Source organism: Mus caroli, chromosome 5 (assembly GCF_900094665.2).
Source record: "Mus caroli chromosome 5, CAROLI_EIJ_v1.1, whole genome shotgun sequence".
In the NCBI taxonomy this organism is placed as follows: Eukaryota; Metazoa; Chordata; class Mammalia; order Rodentia; family Muridae; genus Mus; species Mus caroli.
In genome coordinates this window covers 133309807-133334358 of record NC_034574.1, presented here as the reverse complement: position 1 = coordinate 133334358, position 24552 = coordinate 133309807, and the positions used below count along the sequence as shown (strand labels likewise).

The window sequence follows — 24552 nt, the reverse complement described above, 5'->3', positions numbered from 1 at the left end:
AACCAGGACAGCCAAGCAGGCCTACACAGAGACATTCTGTCTTGAAAAAAAAATCAAATCAGTCAGTCAGTCAGTCAGTCAGTCAGTCAGTCAGTCAGTCAGCTTGCTTCCCTTCTCAGGAGAAACTCTCCCGCCTGCTCTACCTGGGAGTTGTTAAAGCCGCTGGCTAGACCCTTCCTGGGCCCTCCCTACTTGGCTTTTGTTTCTTAGATGATTTTTTTGACCTCACTTGGTAACCCATGCTGGCTCTGATCTCACGACCCTCACAATCCTCCTACCTCAACAGCCTCATGAATAAAACTAGGTTAGAGACCTATGCCACCTCACTGGGTTCCCCTCCTGCTCTGTGCTGAGGTTCTGCCCTCCAGGCTCAGGACCACCCTCTGGCTCCAATCACAATGGGAAGCCCACCCTGGCTGGGGCCCCCAACTCCATGCCGGCGGCGAGGTTGGTGCCGCTGTACCACACCTCTGTGGCTGCCAGCTCTGTGGGGAGGCTGCTGCCAGGGGCTTTTGGCGATCAGAGCAGAGGGTAGCAGGCCTCTGACTCATCCAGGCAGGAAGGAGGCTCATGGCCTGTGTGCAGACTGTTCCACTATGACCTTTCCACCCTTACAAATGTCAGCTTCCTCATCTAGAAGTAGGGCCCCAAGCCACCGCCACCAGGCTCTGTATGCCGAGGACCATGGCCACCACTGAGGATCCCCTACTCTGAAAATCCCAGGCAGCTGCCCCAGGCCTTAAAAAGCCAAACTACAAAGCCAAGGTGGGGTCAGGCTCTGTCTGGCCAGTCGCCCCACAAGGCAAGAGCAGTTACCAGCAAGAGCCATGCCCAGCCCACTTGGGGGTGAACCCATGGTTGTGAGCAATGCTGGTGGAGTGCAGATCTCTAATCGAATGGTGTGGGGAAGTAGGCAAAGGACACAGGGGTGGCAGGTAATGAGGACCTGGCCCCAGGTGAGTCCAGGGTCAGGTCAGAGCAGGCAGCCACCTACAGAAGGGCAGCAGGTGGGCAGCACTAGCCTGCTTCTCTGTAAAGGAGAGAAAACAAGGAGACCACAGGAAAGGAGTATGGTGGGGATCTCCCTGATCAGCCAGCCTCTGTGGCTGGATTTGAGGAAGATCCCTGAAGATCGTCAGAAAGATCCGAGTCCTCGCCAGCTCTACCCAGGAGTGAGCAGCCTGGGTACTGCCCATCCTCAGAGGATACATGACAGATGCATCTCATGACAGATGAGAGGCCAGGCAGTGTCAGCGGAGTTGACAGGGAACCAAGATCTAGGGGAGTCATCAACTCAGCAGCCTGGCTGCCTGACTTAGGTCATCCTCATTTAGCCTGCTTTGAGCCTCAGTTTTCCTGTCTGGAAAATGGGTCTCTGGCCAGCCCCCAGTAGCCACTGCACCTCCTCCAGAAAGGTCTGGACACAGTGATGTTGACACAGGGCATAACCTGATCAAGCAGCTAACACCATGAGCCCTGTCCAACCCCCACCTCCCAACATGGTATCAACCCATCAGAGGCACATCTACACCAAGCTGGCCATACTTCATCTATTTTAACACTAGTTTCCCTCCCAAGTTGTAAACTTGTTGAATTCTTCTTCTTCCTCTTTTTTTTTTTTTTTTTTTTTTGGTTTTTCGAGACAGGGTTTCTCTGTATAGCTCGGGCTGTCCTGGAACTCACTCTGTAGACCAGGCTGGCCTCGAACTCAGAAATCCGCCTGCCTCTGCCTCCCGAGTGCTGGGATTCAAGACGTGCGCCACCATGCCCGGCTAACTTGTTGAATTCTTACCAATTGCCTTCTTCTCTATGTCATGGCTGGGTCTCCCCTGCCCTCATCTGAAAGTCCCCTCCAGATACCTTGATGGACAGGTGGCTTAGCCCCAACTCCCAAGCAAGACTAGGGCCCCTTGGGTTGCTGCAAAGAGCACCTTTATTCAGAGGAAGGACGTCACCATAGCAACAACACATCAATTCCCTGAGAGCTTTTTCCCTTATCATCGTTAGCTGGCCTAGTTAAGGTCTTTGCAAAAAGAACACAGAATACAGCCCATGGGGTAGGGGAGTGAGGAGTTGAGGGTGGTGGGGGTGAGGTGAGTCTTGGGGTGCTGGGGAGGATTGGGGGAGGGGGAGAGGGGTTCCAGATACTGGAAGGCATAAATACAGTACCAAGGCACTCATTGTCCAGCTTTCCAAAGACCAAGCCTGTCCGGCTTCCACTTTTTTCTGATCCACAGAAAAGATAAAATACGACCCTCTCCAGCCCACCCCAGAAAACAACCACCCCCCACCTCCTTTCACACCCACCCCTCCCCCTTTCAAGAAAGAGCACAGTAAAAAAATACTGTCACAATATGTACAGGCACACCCACTATGGGCGACTTTCTCTCTACTTTGGAGAGGAGATAAAATTCATAGCTCTGAACCCCACTGGTGTGGGAGACAAAGATAGGGCATCAGAGGGTGGGGCCTGAAGACTTCGCCTCCACCCTGGAGGGCAGGGGGTGGGGGTGCATTGTTCACCAGAATGGCCACAGGTAGCACCCGGGCCAAATCAGCTTCCCTGGGACTGGGCACAGCTCAGCTGACAGGGAAGGTTCCAGGTAGGTGCTAGCACCCCAACATAAGAGACCGGACCCCTGAGGGGAGCCCCGAGGCCTCACCCACCCCCCACTGCAGAGATCCAAACACAGATCCCACACAACTGCCCTCGGAGTGGCGCTCAGAGTGTAGTTAGGGACAGACCTGCCACTCCCTGAAGAACACGACTGCCCAGCAGTCTGCAACACGGGTGGGCACGCCACACAAACACACAAATATAGACATACACACACATACACATAGCCCTGAAGAGCCTCGGACACCAAGGCCAGGGCATACAACAAAGGTCCCTGGGCCCTTTGGATACCAGGGGCACCCAGGGACAGAGTCTCAACCTAGACTGCTAGAAGATGGCGGAGCGAGGACACCAGGGTGTGTCTGGGTACAGGTGGCAATGGACAGAGCGGAACCTGTTGGGACAGAGTAAAGACTGGTCTGCGTGGGCTGGGGGTGCCATGGGCCCTCTGGCAGTCCCAACCATGGGGTTCCTGCCCCACCCACCCCGGGGGTACTTGGTGACCCTCTACGCATTCTTACCTGGATGGATCAGCCTCCACAGAGAACGGCCCCTTGATGTGCACTGCATTCCGCTTGTTCTCAAACATGCCATAGCTCAGGGTCACCTGCATTGGGAGCAACAGGACAATGCTGGAGAGGTGGCAGTCCTGCCTGGCTATTCCTGCTGCTGCTGTCCCTTGAACCAAGGACATTGGCTCGGCCCACCTGGGGATGAAGCCCATGGTGGGGCCTACGACCATAAGCGAGACAGAGCAGGAGTGTTCCCTCCAAGGGCAGGATCAGCAACTTAGAAGAATCTACTTGACTTTCATTTTTTGGAGGAGCTAGAGAGTGAAACTGGGGTACCTCATGTGGACCAGCAGACTGTGACACCTGAGAATGAGGAGTGTCTGATATCCCTATTTAAAACAGTGACCCTAGGCTAGCCCAACTTAACTGCATAAACTGGGTGTGGTAGTACACTCCTGCAACCCTAGCCCAGGAAGGTGGAGTCAGGAGGATCAGGAATTCAAGGTCATTCTCAACTACATATCAACTTCAGGGCTAGCCTGGGCTATAAGAGACCCATCTCTAAGTAAATAAAAAAAATAAATAAATGAAAATATACATCCACCCCACCCCTAAATGACTCTGAATCAGGTGTGGTGACACACAGCTGATTTCTAGCATATGGGGGGCTACAGCAAGAGGATCAAGGCTAGCCTGGGCTACATAGTGAAGCCCTGTCTCAATATGCCTTTAATCCAGCTCTCAGAGGCAGAGGCAGGTTGATCCCTGAGTTCGAGGCCAGCCTGGTCTACAGAGGTCGTTCTGGACAACCAGGGCTACTCAGAGAAACCCTGTTCTCAGAAAACCAAAATCAATCAATCAATAAATAAGTAGATAAAAATTGTCCCTTCCTTGGAGGCACCCTCTCCCTTCTGTCCCTCAACTGTTGAGTTCTCTGCTTGGCCACCCAGGCCTGGGGGCCACACGCGCACCTGCTCATGAAGCTCGGTGGTGGGCACCTGCTGCAGGTTCTCCAGGTGGGAGTGGAAGAGGCCGCTCCGGATGAGGGGTACACCCAGCAGAGCCTCTACAATGTAGCCAATGGTGCAGTCATCGGGGAGCCGGATGCGCTCTGCCGTGCTCATGAAGTGTCCTCCACTGCAAGGGAAGGGCCCGGGGAAGAGTAAGCAGAGGCTGAAGCCAGCAGCTGGGCTGTGAGTAGACAAGACTTTGCCAAACTGGCCTCAAAAAGAGGGAGTCCACTATGCCCCGCCCTGCCATGAGCCACAGTCCTTCCATGCCGAAGGCTTTATCAGAGGTAGAGAGTGGCAGAAAACACAGCTGCCTAAGGCAGGGAAAGAACAGCCCAAGCCAGAAGCCTGCTGCGGCAGGGAACCCAGGACCACGAGCGAGCGAGCGAGCGAGCACCAGAAACAGATGTCAGGAACAGTCTGCTGTCGGGGGTAGTGGCAGCTATGCAGGGGACACTCACCTGGCCCATGGGCCCATCTTTAGGGCCAGCCCTCGGCTGATGCAGAAGCCAGCTCCTCCGGTGGCAAACCAAAAGTGGACGGGTCTCTGGGTGAAGTGAAACAAAGGCTGTCAGGAGACTCCTGGTTGCAAAGGTGGCTCAGCCCCTCCCTACCTCCTCAGGGTGTGTGCAACCCTGGGAGACACTCACCACTTTGTGCTCGCTGATCCGCTCTGTGGCCTGGATGGGCCTGTCCAGGCTGGGCTTGCCGATGTACACGTCTTGGGTGTGGGGATAGCTGGCCAGAAGCCTCAGCAGCGCCCGGAGGTTGACGTAGTTGTCATCATCCACGTGGCAGAACCACCTGAACACAAGGTGGGAGGGAGGCTGTCAGGGGCTGCAGATAGGGGTCGAGGGCTGCAGGGCTGCCAGGGAAGGGGCAAGGATGGGGCACAGCGGGAAAGGTAGGAACTCACTTCTTCCCAGACTCAATGAATCGGTCATACTCCACAGCCATCTTGCAGGACAGAGCCTGGCGGCTGTGAGCCGAGGAGCAGTTGGTGAGCACCACATTGCCTGTAGACGGAGAGGGCCGTAAGCAGGCCTGGTCCGCACAGCGGCAGGCATTTCTCATTGCCTTGGACCTTAGCCCCAGCCCTGCCCAGCCTAGCCCCCTCCCCAGGGTAGCCACCGCTGCCCATTCATTCAGCCAGTTTTTTCCCCCAGTACCCGCCACCTGTTGCTGCTAAGCGGGACTCAAAGAGTCCCCAGAGGACTGAAAGGGTCTCCTCTGCATAAGAATCGGGCCCGGGGAGTGGTGGGGCGGGGCATGAAGCAAACAAGCCGAGTGAACTGGCCTCTTAGCCCCGAGGCGGCAGCTAGTGACCTCACAGCCTCAGGGGAAGAAGTTGCTTGGGACCAGCGACTCCCACCCTCATCCCCACCCCCAAGCCTGGGACCAACCAACCTGTGAGCTTGGCCAGAGCTTCGTCCTCCCCATCTGTGAAGATGAACGTCTGGAAGAAGAGAGAGGATCTTGAGCCTTCCAGCTCCCAAGTCCCCTACGAGGTCCACAGCCAAGGCACCCAATCTAGACTCCTCCCCCACCCTGCACTGAACTGCCTGAATTCTCCACTGCACACAGAATGTGTGCTCAAGTGCCCAGGGGGAGTGGCAGCTGGGCTGGCGGGCTGGCTGGCTGGGGGAGGTGGGCTCACTCTCCGACTTCAGACAGGTGGGCCCAAGGTCACCACAGGCAGCTGGGAGGCACGAGCCAGGTGGGATGCCCCACCCACCAGCCAGGTAAACGGGCTTCAACTAACCCTCCCGCCAACCTGTGCACCTGGCGGGGCACACACCCTTATTGACACAGCCTGCCAGCCCGCCCAGCCTGCAGGCTTTCCAAGCTGTGGGAGGGGGCGGGGGACAGGAGGAGGAGGTCGGCTTTGGGAAGCTGAGCCTCACTCACTCGGGTCGGGGACAAAGGCCTCTGCTGGGCCGCTGCCAAGCCCTGGCAGACAAAGGGACCCGAAGGGAGGATGAATCACCAGCCATTGTCCGCCAGCTTTGTCCTGGGCTGGGCCAGCCTTAACTCTGCCGAGTTAAGCAGGAGTGGCCGGGCTGTCATTTCCATACAGCTGGCCTGGTTAACTGGGCCGGCTGGGCGAGAGGTCCTGTGCGCGGGAGTATGGGTAAGGCCATTGGTCGCTCGTGACTCTGGCCTGGACTTCCTCCTGTGCCCCATAGAGCAGGTTTCCCCCGCCATAGCACCCAGTCAGGTTCTGGGAGGTCACGGCGGTCAACATGGTAGTAGCAGAAAAGGATTCATGTCTCCAGGCCCACTGGGGTATCTGAGCAGCCGGGTGAGGCTTCGGAGAGGAAAACTGTTTCCCGCTTACAGAAGGCTTTGCCCAGGGCCACAGCCAAGACTCCACCTGGCCGGGCGCTGGGCCACCCCCTGCCAGGATTGCACTGCGGAAGAGGAGGGGGGCGCCGGGGCGGGGCCAGGAGCTGCCGGCGCCCGCCTGGGCCCGTCGGCACACGGGAAGGAATGTTCCTTCCTCCGCCGGCCCGCCCAGCGCGTGCCGACTGCCGCACCCTGGCATTGCAGAGTGCAACCCTAGGGCGGGTGGGGGCTGCTCACAGCAGAGGCAGCAGGCTCCCCAACAACCACCAGCCTTCGCTCTGCTTTTGTGCACAAAAGGGTCCCAAGGAAAGCTGGGTGTGAGCATGCAAACCCGGAGGTCAGCATGTACCCAGCCAGCCACCCAAGAAACCCCAGGTCTACAAGGGTGGCACACCATGCCTCGAGCAGCCCTATTCCTTTACCCAGGCTGATCCCATACCCAGATGCTCACTCCAGTGAAGCCCACGTTAGGAGTGCAAATGTGGGATCTACATCATCTGCAAGTATGCACCCCCCCTCCTTCCAGGTCTCTGCAGACACCCGGGGCAGCCCACACGCACAGACTCGCTTGCATACAGCACCCCCCCCCCCCCGCACCCTAGCATCTCAGCCCAGGAATGCCGTGGGAGGTACAGAGGGCCGGCTTGTGCAGACGCTGCTGCTGGATTAAAAGGAAAATGCTTTCTTAATGAGATCAAGAGAGAGGCCTGTTCTCCCGCGCTTCGATGGTGTCCTAAAAACCCAGCCCAAGGCTACAGAGATTAAAGTCACCTTTGTTCAGTTGTGGGGGGGGGGGAGGCCCAGAGAACAGTCTTTGAGAGACTGAGTGTGGGGTGTGCGGGTATTCTGCCTGGTGTATCTCCAATACGAGGCAATCAGGAGAGGAGGGGGCCAGGGGTACCTGTGGGTATCACTCAGTCCACCGGAAACTCTGTAAAATGGGCACAACACAGCTTGCCTGTGCAGAGCCAAGTGCTAGGGATGGACTCTCCTCTCCCAAGTGTCCCTGGGAAGTGAGTACCACCTTCTTTTCTCCTTGGCATATAGTTAAGAGACCAGAGAGGACACTGGCCTGTGGCCACACTCAGGAAGAAGTAATGGGAGACCCTGATCTCCCAGTCTGTCCCCATCCCACCAACTTCCCCTAAGGAGGACGGACAGGGCAGAGGGGGGCAGCAGAGCTGGTGAGGGCAAGCAAGGGGTGGGGGAGAGACACACAGGAAGCAGCATTGTTCCTGGAAGCGAGATTCAAAGAAACACAGGATGCCAAGTTCTGCCCCAGCCATTGTGGCTGTGGCGGTGGCAGCCTGCAGCCTGGCGCGCTCCTTAGTGGTGGGGGAGGAGCAGCGGGCCAGAGGCCAGGCGCTCTGAATGTCCCCCCTGACCAGCCTCTCCACCTCACGGAGCCTGCCTGGTTTTTTTGTACAGCCTCACAGTCATGCCTGGTGCCAAGATTGCCCTTCCTGGACCCTAGGACTCTGATGCAGATGGAGCCTCCTCCTCCAGGAAGCCTTCCTTCCATTCATCCCCAATCCAGGTTAATGGAACCTCTCTCACCTTCCATCAGACTGCAGCTGCCCTGGACAGACAGGAGAGCAGGCCCTTTGCTACAGGTTCCAAGAGCTCCTGATCATAGCACACAAGAGGGGGGCTTTGCCTGTCATGTGCACAGGAGGTGAGCATGGGCAGTAAATGCAGCATTTTCTGGGTGGGGGGGGGGGCTTATTCAGAATGACTGCTGGGATCACCAAGAGCCTCCAAAGTTATACAGCCCGCTTTATAATACCTCACTAGAAAGTATTTCCCTTTTCTGAGAGCAAGAGAGGATCAGAGAGACCCTAGGCTTCTCACCAGACCACACAGTCCAACTGTGAGTTTTGTTTTTGAGTCCTCTGTGCCGGACAAAGCTCCCAAAGCCCTGAATAAGAGTTTCTCAGAACCGATAGCGGCCCAGAGTGGGATAGATGCTATCCAATATCACACAGCAGGAAGGCTGAATGAAGGGGTGGGGGAATGCCCTGGCTCAGGGATCGTGCCCCACGAGGGCTGTCATTCAGGGCTGGGGGGAGGACACAGAGGCCCCCTCATCACCAGGCAACCTGAGTGGCCAGCACGCCAGCCAACGGTTCCCATGGAGCGCATAGCTGTACACAAGAGGCCGACGCCTTTCTCGGCTGGAGAAAGGGGCTTTGTTGCCTTGCCCAAGGGGCCGGCTGAGAGCAGCCTAGCGCTGGGAATCCTAACGGCACCACAGCCAAACAAAACCCATGGCCCCCCACTGCCCCCCCCAAGGCCTGCTGAGCCCCTGGGAAAGGGACGCCTCATTCTCAGGAGGCTACGGGTGGGGTTCTCAGGGCCCCTCTTTGACCAAGACTAGATAGGAGCCTGTCCTCTTAACCTCCACTGTCCTAAAGCGATAGTCTAGCCAAGCTGGATGGCCCCGGCTCACTGGGGCTGGATCAGGAAGGAAAGTGTGTCTTCGTCTTCACACCAAATATCCACCCCCCCCACCCCTCCACACGCGCGCGCGCTCACACACACACACACACACACACACACACACACACACACGCAGTGCACTCCGCTCTCCTGCCCCAACGGTCCTGTTGTAGCCTCCAGGGAGATTTTCAAAGTGGGGTGTGTCTTTTTATTATGTGTATGAAGTTGGTCTAACAGGAGGTGGGGGAGCTGAGCTACTGAAGACAGGGTTCTGAGCAAGCCTGGAGAACTAGCACCCATTTCTTTCACTCTGCCTGGTCCAGGGGTGTGCTATGCCTTTTCCTCTCTCACTTTCAAGGGGGCGTACCTTCCACCCAGGAAGAAGGAAGGGGAGTGAAGGGGACCCAGGATGGAGCTGAGCCAACTTGCTCGAAAAAGTTTAGGAATAAATATGGCCATTCACTCCAGTGTTTAGGAGAAGCGTTACAGGGCCAGCCCTAAGCTGGAGGCGACTCATCCAGACACAGAGCATGTGGCTGGGGCGACCCTGGGCAACACGGAAGGAAGCTTCCAGGGTAGTAAGGCAAAGTGAACCCCAGCAGCCACACGGGGCTGTAATGGGATTTATCAGTGTCATCATTTCCCAGATAGACCCAAAGCAATTAACGCATCGGGAACCGCTATCGTCAGTCACCAGTTGGACCAGAGGGTGATCCCCCACTTCATCCTCCTGCCCAGGCCTCGCGGGGTCTCACCATCTCCTTGTGGCGCGAGATCCAGGTCTCGAACAGCAGGTCGAGCCGCGCGCGGTGAAACTTTCTGGTGGTCTTGACTGCGATGAAGACGTCGCGAGGGGACAGAACCTCAGCGGGGGGACGCGGATGGCCGTCGCCCTGGCGAGAAGCGACCCCGGGCGGTGGATCCGCGTCTCTGCGTGCGCGGGTGAGTAGACTGAAGTACTCGGAGAGGCTATGCACCTCGCGGGCGAGGACTCCGGGATCCACAGCCGCTCTGGACCCTGAAGCCGGAGCTGCCCCAGAGGAGCCCGCCAGGCTCCGCAGCGCGCGCCGTCCGCGCTCAGCGGGCATCGGAGTCGGTGGCGGGTCGGCCGTGAGCACCAGGAGACAAGCCAACAGCGCGCCCACCAGCGCCAGCAGCAGGCGCCGGCCACACCGCTGGAGCATGGTGGCCCGCGGCCGCACGTAATATCTATCCCAGTGCCAACCGGTCCGGCTGCCCGAGGCTCCCGGTCCAGCTGCGCGCCTCTCGCTTCGGGAACTCTTAAACCTCCCCTGCCCGCCACGCCCCCGCGCGCTAATTGGTTGCTAGCCTTGGGGCGTAACCTTTAGGGAGATCTCTCCTTCCCACGTGGGATACGGACAAGGGGCTGGGAACCACCCAGCTGGGGCACCCACGGCACCCGCCCCCTTTGTGCACGAGCCTGTCCCGCCTGCGCGAGTTACCCTCCGGAACTGCTCTGGGAGACACCCAGCCTGACCAACGCCCGCCACCGCTGCACGTGGAGGACGCGCCCCCGAAGCTGGGACCTGGGTGATAGGGCCAGTGCTCCTCCGCGGGCGACATCCTTGGCTTCTCGCTGTGCATTTCCTGTCCCCGAGAGGGTTTCCTTCCCTGGGGAACGGTGCTGACTGAGCCAAAGTGGTAGCCTGCAGTGTGTCCTGAGCGATTAATTTTGGGCTGCCCTTACTGATACTTATGTCTTAGGAGTGGACCTGAAGTTCAGGCAAAAAGGTAACAATGACAAAATTCTATGTCCCTCCGTCGATCCATCCTTCCCTCCTCCCCCAGGCAGGCCTGTCTTGGCATCATGTTCCTAAATGGGGAGGGTTGGTCCCCAAAAACCTCAGACACCCTGTAGCGAGGAGACACTCAAGCAGCTTCTTCCCTCGAGGGATGAAAGGCTACCTTCTGTTCCATTTGGTTCCTCCGCACTCCTACCAGATGTGACCCAGCTGTGCGCCATCCCAGACCCGCCTCCCCGGCACACGGCCCCCTTCCCACGGGCGGGGGCCTTGCCTGCGCCTAGCACGAGCGGGGGCGGCAGGAATGTGCGCCTGATGGTAGGGTGAGAGGCTGCGGGTCCGGAAATGGCCAAGGGTCCCCTGGAGTGGGAGCAGGGTCCGAGCCCGAGCCTGCCGCATCTTCCGGGAGCGCAGCTGGGGGCGGCTCTCCGCCTGGCTGCCCCTGGGTCTGGTTGGCTTCAGTTTCCGCGTCCCCCTTCAAAGGAAGTCTGAGCCCACCCTGCCACCACGGATAAACTGCTGTTCCTTCTGTCGCCGACTCCCTAGCGTTTATATTTTAGACTGGAGTAACATTTCTAATTATTTCTCTACTACACTCTTTTTTTTTTTTTTAAGTTTCTTTTTTTTTTAAAGATTTATTTATTTATTATATGTAAGTACACTGTAGCTGTCTTCAGACACACCAGAAGAGGGAGTCAGATCTTGTTACAGATGGTTGTGAGCCACCATGTGGTTGCTGGGATTTGAACTAAGGACCTTTGGAAGAGCAGTCGGGTGCTCTTACCTGCTGAGCCATCTCACCAGCCCACTACACTCTTCTTAATGTCCGTCCCTCTCTTGGAAGTTAAAAGAAGGCATCAGGCTGGATCAGGTAAAGACTTACTGTAGGGGCTGGCCAGATGGTTCAGTGGGCAAACGCAACTGTCACCTAGGCAGATTTGAGTTTATTTCCCAGGACCCACATGGTCAGAAAGAACCAACTGATGTTGTCCTCTGACCTCCACACGTGCAACTTGGCCTGAGCAACACACATTTATACACACGCACGCACGCGCACACATACACATATGCACGCCTGCTTTCAACAAAATTCTTTTCAAAATGAAGACAGACATGATAGCCCATGTAGCAGGCTTGGACGATTGCTGAACATTTAAAGGCAGCCTGAGTTACAGAGTGAATATCGGGTCAGCCCCTGCTGCCGTGTAAAAGAGCACCTGAAATGTAGTTCATCTGGCAAAGTTGGTAAAGTGTTTGCCTAGCATGTATGACGCCTCGGTTCCATCTCCGCACCAAATATTCCTTGGCAAATAGTGAGTTTGAGTCCAGCCTGAGCTACATGAGACCCTATCACAAATATAAAATAAAATGACTTTGAATTGATGTGTAGCCAGGCTCCTCCCACCACCCCCCCAACCTCCCACCCCACCCCAGGAGTGGATCTCTGGTCCATTTGCTCTGAGGGCCCTGTGGGACACCACAAACCCCTCTGTGGTGGGAGGGAGTGGGATATGGTGGTTCCCAGGCTTCTTCCTGACCCCTCCCCCCAGGTAATTAGGAGGCACCACCTCTGTTAGGCAGATGCCTAAGCAGATGGTGCTGGCTGTGCCCGAGTGACAAGACTCCCATGGCGTCACCTCCTGCTATAAACCCCTCCCCCTCCTGCCAGAGCCCGGGCCCTCAAGGACAAGGAAAAAGTCCTACCTGCTATCTGCTGGACTGCTCTCCAAACAAACTCACCCCAGTTCCAGCCTCAGCCTCAGGGCTAATCCATTCCCAACAACAACTATCTGTGTCTTCCGAGTGTTTTAGGTCTAAGGCTCCTCCTTGAGTCCCCTCTCCTGGACCACTTGGCAGCCTCCATTCTACTTTCTCTGTCTCTGTCTCTGTCTCTGTCTCTGTCTCTGTCTCTGTCTCTCTCTCTCTCTCACACACACACACACACACACACACACACACACACACACACAGAATAGACTATAGCATGGCTCTCTGCTGTCACCTATGAATTCAAGACTCTCCTGGTATCCACATGTCTTGTGGTGGTCCTACCCCATCCCCCTTCCCAACCCCCCCCCCCCCCCGCACATACAATGTCTTCATTTCCCAATAGCTCAAGTCCCCTAATCACCCTAACTTTCTGCATGGTTAAATGCATGGCTTCCATTTAAACCAAAGGGAAAATACCTTCGTGGGCACTCATCAAGTCTCTGAGGGCAGGAGAGGAAACGAACTACCTATGCCTTCCTTCCAGACCCACCTGACCAAGTTGTAGCTGGTTGTCAGTCTTAGTGCGCCTTCATCCCAAGCCTGGGACCATGTCAAGCCGCTACCACCTAGTCCTCATTTTCCCCATTGTAAAGATAGCAACCTGATACCCTGAGAGGGGCTGGTGCAGTGTCCATGCCTGCCATAGAGGAGCCATGCAGGGGAGACCGGGTCGGCCATGGAGTAAGGAACCAGCTCTGGCTGTGGTGGCTGAACAGGGAACAGCAGGTCAAAGCCTTACCGCATTCTTGTGGGGGCTGCAGGCTCTGGCAAGAGTGATTCAGTTTCTTCGCTGTCAGAAGATTGGAATTTCGTGGTTCCTCCTTGAGGTCTGAAAACCAGAGGGAGACATGACCAGCTCGCCTCTCCCTATTGCTTCCTGCACTGAGTTCATGGGGTACTCCCTTCCCCTGGACCCATGGACTCCCTGCAGGGACCCACTGGGCATGGAAGGGTAGGGCACTCATCCCAGGACAGGAAATGAGGAGCTAGAGAGGGAAGACCAAGGATATTTGGGAAGCCCCTAGGGTCCTCAGAAAAAGTTCTGGGAGGGGAAATACTAGGGTCCAGGCAGTGACCACTCTAAACTGAGCCATGCCCCCAGGCCCTCAGGTGTTCTACCACTGAGCCATGCCCCCAGCCCCTCCCTGGGGGATTCTAGGCAGGGGCTCTACCACTGAGCCACGCCCCCAGCCCCTCACTGGGGGATTCTAGGCAGGGGCTCTACCACTGAGCNCCTCCCTGGGGGATTCTAGGCAGGGGCTCTACCACTGAGCCACGCCCCCAGCCCCTCACTGGGGGATTCTAGGCAGGGGCTCTACCACTGAGCCATGCCCCCAGCCCCTCACTGAGGGATTCTATGCAGGGGCTCTACTGCTAAGCCAAACCCTCTCTGAGGCTGTGAGTTCTTGGGCCTCAGTTTCATTCCTTTTCCTTACAGTCCTGGGATTTTACTGACCTTGAAGCTGGAGAGAAGGCTAGTGGGCCATGGATGATGTTAAAGGGAGAGCATCAGGCCTAGTGTGGTCATGTACACCTTTATTCCAAGCAATTGGGAGGCAAAGGCAGGCAGATCTCTGTGAGTTCAAGGCCAGCCTGGTCTATATAGAAGCTTCCAGGTCAGGTGGCTCACAACCATCTGTAATGGGATCCAGTGTATCTGAACCTACACAGTGTGTACTTATATACATAAGATAAAATTAAAAAAACAAAAACAAAAACAAAGATGGGAGAGACATAGAGAACAAGAAACTATCCAGGATGTGACCATCATATTATAGATTCCAGAGAAACTATTTATTTATTTACCTGTCATGCCATATTGAGACATTCACAGTTGTTTTTCTGACTCTACTGGGTACCTGTCACCTTGGTCCCTTTATTTTCCATGTCATTTCCCTCTCTATAATCAGAACCCATATACAATCTTCCCCCCCCTCACTGAGCAGGATTTGAATCGTGTATGTTTGATGTCCCCTAATGTGACTTGAGTCACAGCTTTAATTTCAAGTCACTAAAATTAACTTTTCCTTATTTACTGACATCAGGGACATCGTTGGGTCCCCTGGCATTTTGTGGCAGAGCAGGTAAGGGTGCCAGCCCTCAGACTCAAGGTGTAGCTTTTGCATTCTGATTCACTATGCCAGTCCCTGGTTGGTAGATGCCCAAGTGACTGTTGAAACTGAGTACCCCTGTAGAATGAGCCAGGGCTCTCCAGCTGATGTCAAACTCACGAAGTCCTGAGGACACAGGTTCTTCCCTTGCTTAGTCTTCTAGTCTCCTGGGAATTGTTGGAACTGGCCATCTGCCTACCACCCTCCTCCTGGTGTCTTGAGGCCCCGACAGTAGCCTTCCCTCCCATGCAGGGTCCTGGGAAGATCTATGGAGATCAAATACGTGAACCATTAACTCAGCAGGAAGCCATCCAAAGCAGCCCACACCCACCACTGCTTGGAGCTGGCAGTCTGGGAACCAGCCTCCCTTAGCAGGGCAGTGGAAGCCAGGGAGGTTGGGCATGGCGGTGCACACCTGTAATCCCAACACTTAAAAGGCAGAGGCAGGAGAATCAGAAATACATGGCCAGCCTCAGTTACATGAAATCCTTTTTCAAAAAAACCAAAAGTAGGGGGCAGCAGACATAGCTCAGTTGGCAAAGTGTTTACTGTGCAATGACCAGCCGCGACATAAAAGGCCAGGCATGATGGTGTGTGCTTATAATCCTAGCACTGAGGAGTTAGAGACAAGCAGCTTCCCGGGGCTCACTGGCAGCTACCCTTGCTTACCTGTTGAATTGATTCAGGCCAGTGAGAGGCCCTGTCTCAAAACCAAACCAAACCAAACAAAAACAAAATCTGAGGTTGAGACCTTTGGTCTCTACTGGCACACATGTGTACCTGTGTGCCATACATACATGCATACACACATACACACATACATACACATACACACATGCCCAAGGATAAATGTATCCCTGAAGCCACTGCAAGGCAGTACAATGAGGTAGGGCTGGTTTTTTTTTTTTAAATCTGGTTCACATACAGCAGAGATGGGGCTCAATCAAAATGGCCCGGTGAGGCTCAGTGCAGAAGGTTCTGTCACTCCTGGCAGAAGGGGGAAGGGAAGGGGTTGGCTAGGAGCTCAGCACAGCCAGCTCCAGTGGGGAGAGTGGGAGGGCAGAGGCAAAAGCATGGAGGAATACAAGGGTAGAATTAACACAGCAGCTGATTCCCATCAACTGGGGTGGGCACTACCCGAGAACAGATTCGACAGACTCCAGCTGCAAGAGACAGCCGCCCCATGCAGATCCACCCATCTGCCCGCTCTGCCCGCTCCTCCCAGTACCCCTCACCACTGCCACATTCTGTGTGGTCCTGGGCCAGTTCCCGACTCTCTGTAGGCTGAGGGCTTCACTCTACTCTGTAATAGGGACGGCGCTGGCGCCTTCCGTCCTGGCACTTTGCAGGCACAGTTTGATGGACCCAGTTGCTTGATTGATCCTGGACCCCAGTGTAGGTTAGAGTCTGGTTCCTTTGACCAAGTGGCTGGGCAAAACTTCAGGGGACACTCTGGTTTGGGGTATCCTGATAAGCCCTAAATGGTTCCCCTTTCCCAGCCCTTGTAACCCCTCCTCTTGGTACTTACTTACTTGGTAAACAAGAACAGCCTGTTCATCTCCCACCCTCCCTGAAGGCGGGTAACATTTCACTCCTCATCCAGGTCTGCCACAAAGCAGGGCTCAAGGATCATGCTGCACAGGGGGTAGAGGATGGACAGACAGACTGTAGGTGCATGAATGGGGTGGCTAGATGGGTGGGAGGGTGGGTAGATGTGTGAATAGATGAATGAGCAATTAGGTGATGGGGGAATGGATGGAGTGGGGGGTGTGAATGGAATGTGTGGGAGGTGGATGGATGGATGGGATGGGTGGGTAGGTAAAGTGGATAATGGACAGATGCATGGATGGGTAGTCTGCTGGATGGGAGGGTGTGTAGATGATGTGGGTGGGTGGAGGGACAGGTGGGATGTTAGATGGATGCATGGATGCATGGATGGATACATGAATGGATGGATAAATGGATAGATGCGTGGAAGGAAGCGTGGATGGGTGGATGAGTAAGAAGTTGTGTAAACAGTACGGGTAGATGGGTGAGAGGATGGAGGGACATATGGGATGTCAAATGGATGGTTTCATAGATGGATAGATGCATGGATGGATGCATAGATAGATGAATGGTAAGAGGATGTGTAAACAGTAGATGGAAGCCGGGCAGTGGTGGCGCACACCTTTAATCCCAGCACTTGAGAGGCAGAGGCAAGGGAATTTCTGAGTTCGTGGCCAGCCCGGTCTACAGAGTGAATTCCAGAACAGCCAGGGCTATAGAGAGAAACCCTGTCTTGAAAAACAAAAACCAAACAAACAGTGGATGGCTAGACACTAGAAAGGATGTATGAATGTCTGTGAAGGTGCCACATGTCAGTGCTATGAGAGCAGAAACCATCAAGGCTGAGCCCATACCTAAAGCAGAGCCTGGTGTCTACTGTAGGAGTAATGGTTAGGTATCAGGTGTCAGGGGGCAGAGCACACATGCACACATGCACACATGCACACATGCGGAGGGGTAAGGACTCAGTCTGCTGCCCCTTGTCCTCCAAACCATGGGTCTTGGGAATAAGAAGGTGTGTCAGGGTCACCTACTGACTTCTGAGCTGGCCCAGGACACAGATCTCAAGGAGGAAGTTGGGGACCAATACTAGGTTGCAGGAACTCTATGCAGGGAGCAGTACCACAGGTATCGCACAGGATTTCAAGGGTCTGCACAGCATGGGGAGAACTCAACTGCCCGGGAGCCAAAACCATCCCTGCCTAAGCACCCGACTGAGCGCCCCGCCCTATGACCATAGAGGGCAGCTGGACTGCATGGAGGGGGTGAAGGGCTGGCTTAATGTGATTTGCGATACCCAGTGACAGAGTTCAACCACCACCCAGATCCACTCCCCGACATCCTGCAGAGGCCAGACACCCTCCAGGGAGACGCCAGAGCCACCACAACCCAGCCAGCCTTTGTTTCTTCAAGAATGGCTAGCTTGTGCAGTTGCAGCAGGCAGGCAGGGGTGGGCCCAGTGGTTCTGGAGCCTCCTGGTCGTGACCCCATGCCAAGGCGGTGGAATATGAGCCACGCCCCCAACCCCTCCCTGGGGGATTCTAGGCAGGGGCTCTACCACTGAGCCACGCCCCCAACCCCTCCCTGGGGGATTCTAGGCAGGGGCTCTACCACTGAGCCACGCCCCCAGCNCCTCCCTGGGGGATTCTAGGCAGGGGCTCTACCACTGAGCCACGCCCCCAGCCCCTCACTGGGGGATTCTAGGCAGGGGCTCTACCACTGAGCCACACTTCCAGCTCTCTTATGACCTTTATTTTGAGACAGAATCTCACTGTTTCCTGAACTGGCAATCCTCCTGCCTCCATCCCTCGAGTAACTGGGATGTCAGGTCTTTACCGTGAGGCCAACTTTCTTCACCTTCCTAAGGATGAAATAGAAATGGCATCTGAGATCATCCAGGCTGGTGTGGAAAGGGCTGGGGTGGGGTGGGGGTGGGGAACTCCGTACCAGAATGACAAGCACACCTCCAAAGAGACAAGCTATCACCACAGTGTCAGAGAGTCAGTGATGGGCTCTGCTCACTTCTCACTTTCCTTTCTGCCTCACCCATGCTACCTTCTGCTTCACCCATTCGTCCATCTCAGTCCCTTACAAGCGCACATGTACGTGTGCACACGCGAGAGAGAGAGAGAGAGAGAGAGAGAGAGAGAGAGAGAGAGAGAGAGAGAGAGAGAGGAGAGAGAGAGTGCTCGTCTGTGAATTCATGTGTAGAGGACAGTCATCTATATCAGGTATCTTTCTCCATCCCTCAGCCCCTTACTTTTTGAGGCAGGGTCTCTCACTAAACCTAGAGCTTACCGGCTGGGCTGCGACTGATCTGTAAGCTCCAGGGACCCACCTGTACGTCCTCCCCAGCCTCAGGATTGCAGGTGAGTCGCATGCCACGGGACCTGGCTAGGGATCTGGGTTAAAGCTCTTATGCTTTCACAGCAGGCACTTTATCCATGCCAACTCATTCGCTCCTATTAACTTAACTCAGATATCAGGTCTCCAGATGTACCCTAGGCTAGCCTAAAATTCGAAGCAATCCTTTTGCCTCAGATTTCCCGAGTGATGGGTTAGCCTCATCATGGGTATGAACGCACTGTTCTTGGCTTACTGTGGTGAATTAAAAAGAAAAATTGTTGTTTTTAGATCTCTTTACTTGTATACATGTATGTGCCTGCCATGTATGTATGTGGCGATCAGAGGACAACTTGCAGGAGTTGGCTTTTCCTCCCGCCATGGTGGTCCTAGCAATCGAACTCAGGTCTTTAAGCTTGGCAGCAAGCACTTTAACCTGTTGAATCATCTTGTTGACCCAGCATAGGGACTAGACGCTTGGGGCAGGCAGAAGGGTCCTGTCGTGTCTGGAGGAGTTGTATGCTTAGACATGGGTGAGGGGAGCACCCAATGGGAGAGAAACCAGGATGAGCTGGAGCCTAAAGTTCAGGGCTGTGATGCCACCTGAGAGGAGAGGACGGAGCCACAGCAGGCTTGCAAGCCCAGGGAAGGCGCAGCAGATGAAGTAAATACGGCGAGTCCTTGTTAGTCAGTGTGCTCACCTGAGCCTCTAGGTCTGTGTCCTTGGAGTCTTAAGATGGAGAAAGCTGTAGGGGCCCGGGAGACTGCCTAGACCAGCTTTTGTTGTCTTTCCTTGCTTCCTTCGGAGGAATTAATCGAAGGAAGAGTTTAGTCTTGCAGGAGGTGTGGGCACTGTTGGAGTTGGCATTGCCAGGTGGCTCAGGGATTCACCAAAACAGGAAATAGGAGGCCGCAGGGTGACAGAGACCAGCCGAGGCTAACATGGAAGGGAGGTGATCTTCTGAAGCCCCCCCCCCCCACTCTGTAGCCAGAGCCACTTTATTCCTTGCTGCCTGCAGGGCCTGGCCTATTGCCCGGTGGGTTTCATTCAAGGTGATTTGGGTCCTAGACATCTGACAATGAATTTGGTTACAATTGAGCAGAAATGTGTTGGGGCTGTAGCACTGTGGTAGAGCCCCTGCCTAGAATCCCCCAGGGAGGGGCTGGGGGCGTGGCTCAGTGGTAGAGCCCCTGCCTAGAATCCCCCAGGGAGGGGCTGGGGGGCGTGGCTTAGTGGTAGAGCCCCTGTCTAGAATCCCCCAGTGAGAGGCTGGGGGCGTGGCTCAGTGGTAGAGCCCCTGCCTAGAATCCCCCAGGGAGGGGCTGGGGGGCGTGGCTTAGTGGTAGAGCCCCTGTCTAGAATCCCCCAGTGAGAGGCTGGGGGCGTGGCTCAGTGGTAGAGCCCCTGCCTAGAATCCCCCAGGGAGGGGCTGGGGGGCGTGGCTCAGTGGTAGAGCTCCTGCCTAGAATCCCTCAGCTCCCGGTCCCCTCTTCACAGGACCTCCTCACAGACCCTCCCCAGCATGGAAACCATCAACACACACAGCTCAGGAGAAATAGGCGTATGCTGAGCATTGAGCAGAAGCCCGGGTGCTGATAAACTGGGCAAGTCATACAGGACATGGGGTCCCACAGAGTCTCACCCACAGTGAGGCTGCTGAGAAGCAGCAGGCCGCCCGGCAGGGGCTCTCCAGGGTGGCTTTCCTGCCATGCCTGGTTCCTCGTGAGCTGGGCATGTGCCCAACAGTGTAGCCCCAGAAGTTGCTTTCTCCGGCCTTCTAACAGGAGGTCACTGGAGGGCAGAGGATGTAGCTGCAGTCAGGACATGTGGCCGCCAAGAGCGGAAGGATCGCACTGGGGGCTTCCGCAGGTAGTGGCCTTGATGGATTAGGGACGCTGGGACAGGAGCCAGACAGCTTGAGGGTCTAAACAAGAGCTTGAAGAGGACAAAAGTGACAGAGCCATCCCTCACCTATCCCTGGCACCCCCAGGGCTTCCAGGTGGAGCACGCTAAGGACCCGGTGGTGGGAGGCGCCTGGTGCAGCTGTTTGCGCAGTTAAAGGTTTAATCTCCAAAACAGGAAGGCGTGTATTGACACAAGCCACAGCCACAGACGGAACTGGGCCTCAGGCTTGCCAGGTTCAGCCTGTGGGCCCCCTCCTTCTTCGTGCAGGGACCTCCTCGGGGCCCCTGCCACCTAACACTGGTGTGCCCAGGTTCTGGTAGCGCCCCCCACATCCCACCTCAGGATTAAGTATCTCTCAGGCTTTTCAAGCTCCAGGATGGGGCTGGGAGGTGGGGGGTTTCGCGTGTGTGAGGAGCAGGAATGTAGAGGCCCTCCCTCCCCTAGCCTCATTTTATAAATAAGGAAACCACAGAGGCTTAGAGAGGGAAGTGAGCTAACCTGGGTCATAACAGCATGAGTGGGGGAACGTCTCAAACGTCTCTGTTTACACACACACACACACACACACACTATCTGCCTAGCAGAGGCTTGGATCCCAGAGAGTTCCCCTGTCTTCTGTCTGGTACACTTGGAGGGAAGATGGCCAGAGCTGGTATGTTGGCTTGGCAGCTGGCACTACACATACACACCAGAGGAAGCAGGCAAAGAGGCAAGGCGATGCTTTCCGATGCTGTGGGAGAGGGGAGGCCACCTCAGTGGTCATTGTAGACAGTTACTTCATGTGGCAGAAAGGTCTGGCTCGGTAGGTGTCTAATGCCCCTCACCTGTCCCTGGCAGATGTCTTGGTGCCCAGGAGTCTCTCGTTGGAGCTGAGGCTACTCCACTGTTAACTCATGCTTCTCTCTAGACCAGGCTTCCATGTCGGACCCATGGCCAGTGTCTCTCATTTCTTATTCTGAGCTGGAGTGCAGTGGGCTTTGGTGAATGAGGAAGGCTGACTCCAGGATCCTAGAGATGGGTTCTGGTCTGTCTCCCTCTTTGGGAAGCCATTGTGACTTCGCAATTACATTTGCTGCCTAAAACCCCAGACTTGGCCACCTTATGTGTCTTCTGGAATCTTTCCACTCCACACTTCACCTCTACCAGGAAGGCTCCGCCTCGATGCTCAGTGTCCGTCTCCTGCAGGACTCCGTACACGCTCCTCTACCCCGTCCCCTCTCCAGCCCTACACACAGTCTGGTACCTGATAGTGGCAGCCACCCAAACACAGAGGAGGGTTTTCTGAATACAATCCTTCCCTGCAGATGTTCAAGGTACCCAAGTGCTTTGGGGCTAAAGTCTCATTTCACAGACGGGAAGAGTAAGGCTGGAAAGGAGGGACCTGCCCAAGGATGCACACAGGAATTGCTGTGTCTCTTGGGACTGTGTTTGAAAGCGGCTGTGCATAGGTCTGACTGACTCCTCAGTACTCTACAGCTTGATCTGTGGTGTAAGTCTAGACTCGGGGCTCACATTAGCCATCTTGGGACTATGTCACCTCCACGACCCGAAGGTCTTCTTCCAGACTGCCCAGCCTCAGTGCTTTGTCACACTGGGCCACCCCTCCCTCCTGTCTCATCCAATATAACCCTTGCTGTTACTCTATCCCTGTGACCCAGTTTCCCTCCTTGTCTGTGCCTGGGGGCAGGAGACCCTGGGGGGACAGTGTCCCTCTTTGAGGCAGGTCCAATGGAGGATCAGGTGTCCCAGGTGGGGCAGGCAGGCGCGTCTGCCTGCTGGGGCAGGGACCATGGCTTTCAGGTCTTCAATAGCCCAAGATTAGGTTCCCTCCCCGGGGGACCCCTGTTGTGTGGCCATTGTGATGGCCTGGGAACCAAGGCCTCCCAGCCAGACAGAGCCTGCCCCTGGAGCCTAGACTTCAAACTGGGTCCCAGCATCCTCTGGGCTGCCTGGACGGTCAGGAGTGAAGCAACACCCACAGCTAGAGTGAGCACAGAGGAAGATGAGGACCCCAGGACTGCCACAGGTCTGTCTATTGCCCAGGGCCACTGCTTTTCAGAGGAGTGGCCTCTTTGTGGTTTCACACGGTGTGGCTATACATCTCGTGTGTGACCTTGGCCAGTGTACAACCTACACAGTGGTGTAGAGAAGCCCTCACAGGGCTCAGTCCCGCTTCCCTGACTCTGACACTCTTCAGCTTTCTTGCTCTTTGTCAATGTCCTCACTCACCCACCCACCCACCCATCCATGCCTGCTTAGATAACAAGGCTATCTTTCCCACCCCAGCTGAAGGTAGACCAGCTTGTTGCCTCATGGAGTGCCCACTTGGCTTCTCTTAGTCACACACACACACACACACACACACACACACACGAAACTGGGACAAGTTAAATTTAAGTGTTGAGAATGGAACCTAGGGCTTTACACTCTGCCACTGAGCCACGCCCCCAGCCCCTCACTGGGGGATTCTAGGCCCGGGGCTCTACCACTGAGCCACGCCCCCAGCCCCTCACTGGGGGATTCTAGGCAGGGGCTCTACCATTGAGCCACGCCCCCAACCCCTCACTGGGGGATTCTAGGCAGGGGCTCTACCATTGAGCCACGCCCCCAGCCCCTCACTGGGGGATTCTACTGCAGGGGCTCTACCACTGAGCCACGCCCCCAGCCTCTCCCTGGGGGATTCTAGGCAGGGGCTCTACCACTGAGCCACGCCCCCAGTCCCTCCCTGGGGGATTCTAGACAGGTCCTCCACTGCTGAGCTATGTTGTCCAAGCTCTGAATTGGGATAGTTATGGGAGCAGAAGGGAGCACGGATGTTAGCTACTAATGGGGATGCTGAGATCATCACAGGAACCTGCGGTCTAGTGGACTCTATTGGTTAGCACACATTCAGTGTGGAAGGCTGAGCGGGTGTCTGTTGTTGAGTAGAGCTCCTCCTCCTGGGCTCATGCGTGTGTATGTGAGCCCATTGGACAGGTTGAGCTGCAAGGCTGCTCCTGTGATTTTGCTGTGTGCAGGAGTGTGCCTGTCTCCTGTATGCACATACTCAGACTGTCTGGGAAGCATTGAGACAGATCCTTTCCCCAGCCTAGCTAGAGATTCTAGAATAGAGCAAGAGTCCTCATTAGCCCAGTCTGTCCTGCCGTGGACCCATAGCTTGCCTGGACTAATAATGAGCTAAGACCTGAGCTTTGGCTTAACCCTGTGGAGTGGTCCGTCTCACCTGCAGAAGGTTGCAGCTTTCCCGTGTGATACCTGGTGGGCCCCCCTAGTTCACACCCCTCCTCGTCACTAGACAATAAGCTTGGAGCTGCCGTAAAAGGTGTGTTCTAGCTGGATGGCTTTACCAAGAACTGACAGATTCCCTCCCAGTTCCCAAGGTCAAGGTGACAGCTCCCTCCGACTTCCTGAGACACCAAGTGTAGCCTGAGGGCTGCAGAAACATCATCCTGGATAGGAGATCTCAAGTGTAAAGGGCCCTGAAGTTGATCAAGAGCAGCAGTGGTTCTCAACTTGTGGGTCATGACCCCTGGGTGGGGGTCACATATCAGATATTCTGCATATCGGATATTTATATGGTGATTCATAATAGTAGCAAATTTACAGTTACAAAGTAACCACAAAACCAGTTTGATAGTTGGGGGCTCACCACAGTGTGAGGGTCTCAGCATTAGGAAAGTTGAGATCCACTGATGGAGAGCAAGGTCCTTCCCTCCGTTTCCAAGTTCCTCATGGAGGTTTTGCCAGGCTCTCATGGGGACCTCAGTGAAGGTCTCTTTCTGTTATAAAAAGGTGTTTTCTTTGCATTGATTATTGTGAATATATGTGATAGTGTGCTCTCATGGGACAACTGGCAGAAGTCAGTTTTTTCTTTCTACCATATGGGTCCTGGAGTCCATGTTAGTCCTGGAAATTAGAATTTGGTAGTAAGGCTTGGTGGCTAGTGCCTTCAGTCAGCGATCCCCTTCTAGGGGCAAGAGCTTCAGTTTCCTTTGGGGAGCTGTTAGCCATCCAACTATGAAAGATAGGACCTCAGCAGGACGGTGGTGGCACACACCTTTAGTCTCAGCCTCAAGAGGAAGAGGCAGATGGGTCTCTGTGATTTTAAGGCTAGCCTGATCTACAGGACAGCCAGGGCCACACAGAGGAACCCTGTCTCAAAACCAAACCAAACAAACAAACAAACA

The 24552-nt window shown here is 55.3% G+C and overlaps 1 protein-coding gene across 1 annotated transcript; it reads right to left on the bottom strand.

The window, feature by feature from the left end:
- Positions 1-2289: 2289 nt before the first annotated feature.
- Positions 2290-10198, bottom strand: Lfng (LFNG O-fucosylpeptide 3-beta-N-acetylglucosaminyltransferase). The gene is made up of 8 exons (XM_021163127.1): positions 9680-10198; positions 5547-5595; positions 5056-5155; positions 4790-4943; positions 4601-4686; positions 4101-4266; positions 3139-3224; positions 2290-3011 (listed from the first exon to the last, which is right to left on the bottom strand). The coding sequence occupies exons 1-8, from the start codon at positions 10106-10108 to the stop codon at positions 2945-2947; spliced, it is 1137 nt and encodes a 378-aa protein (XP_021018786.1). The 5' UTR covers positions 10109-10198; the 3' UTR covers positions 2290-2944.
- Positions 10199-24552: the final 14354 nt, after the last annotated feature.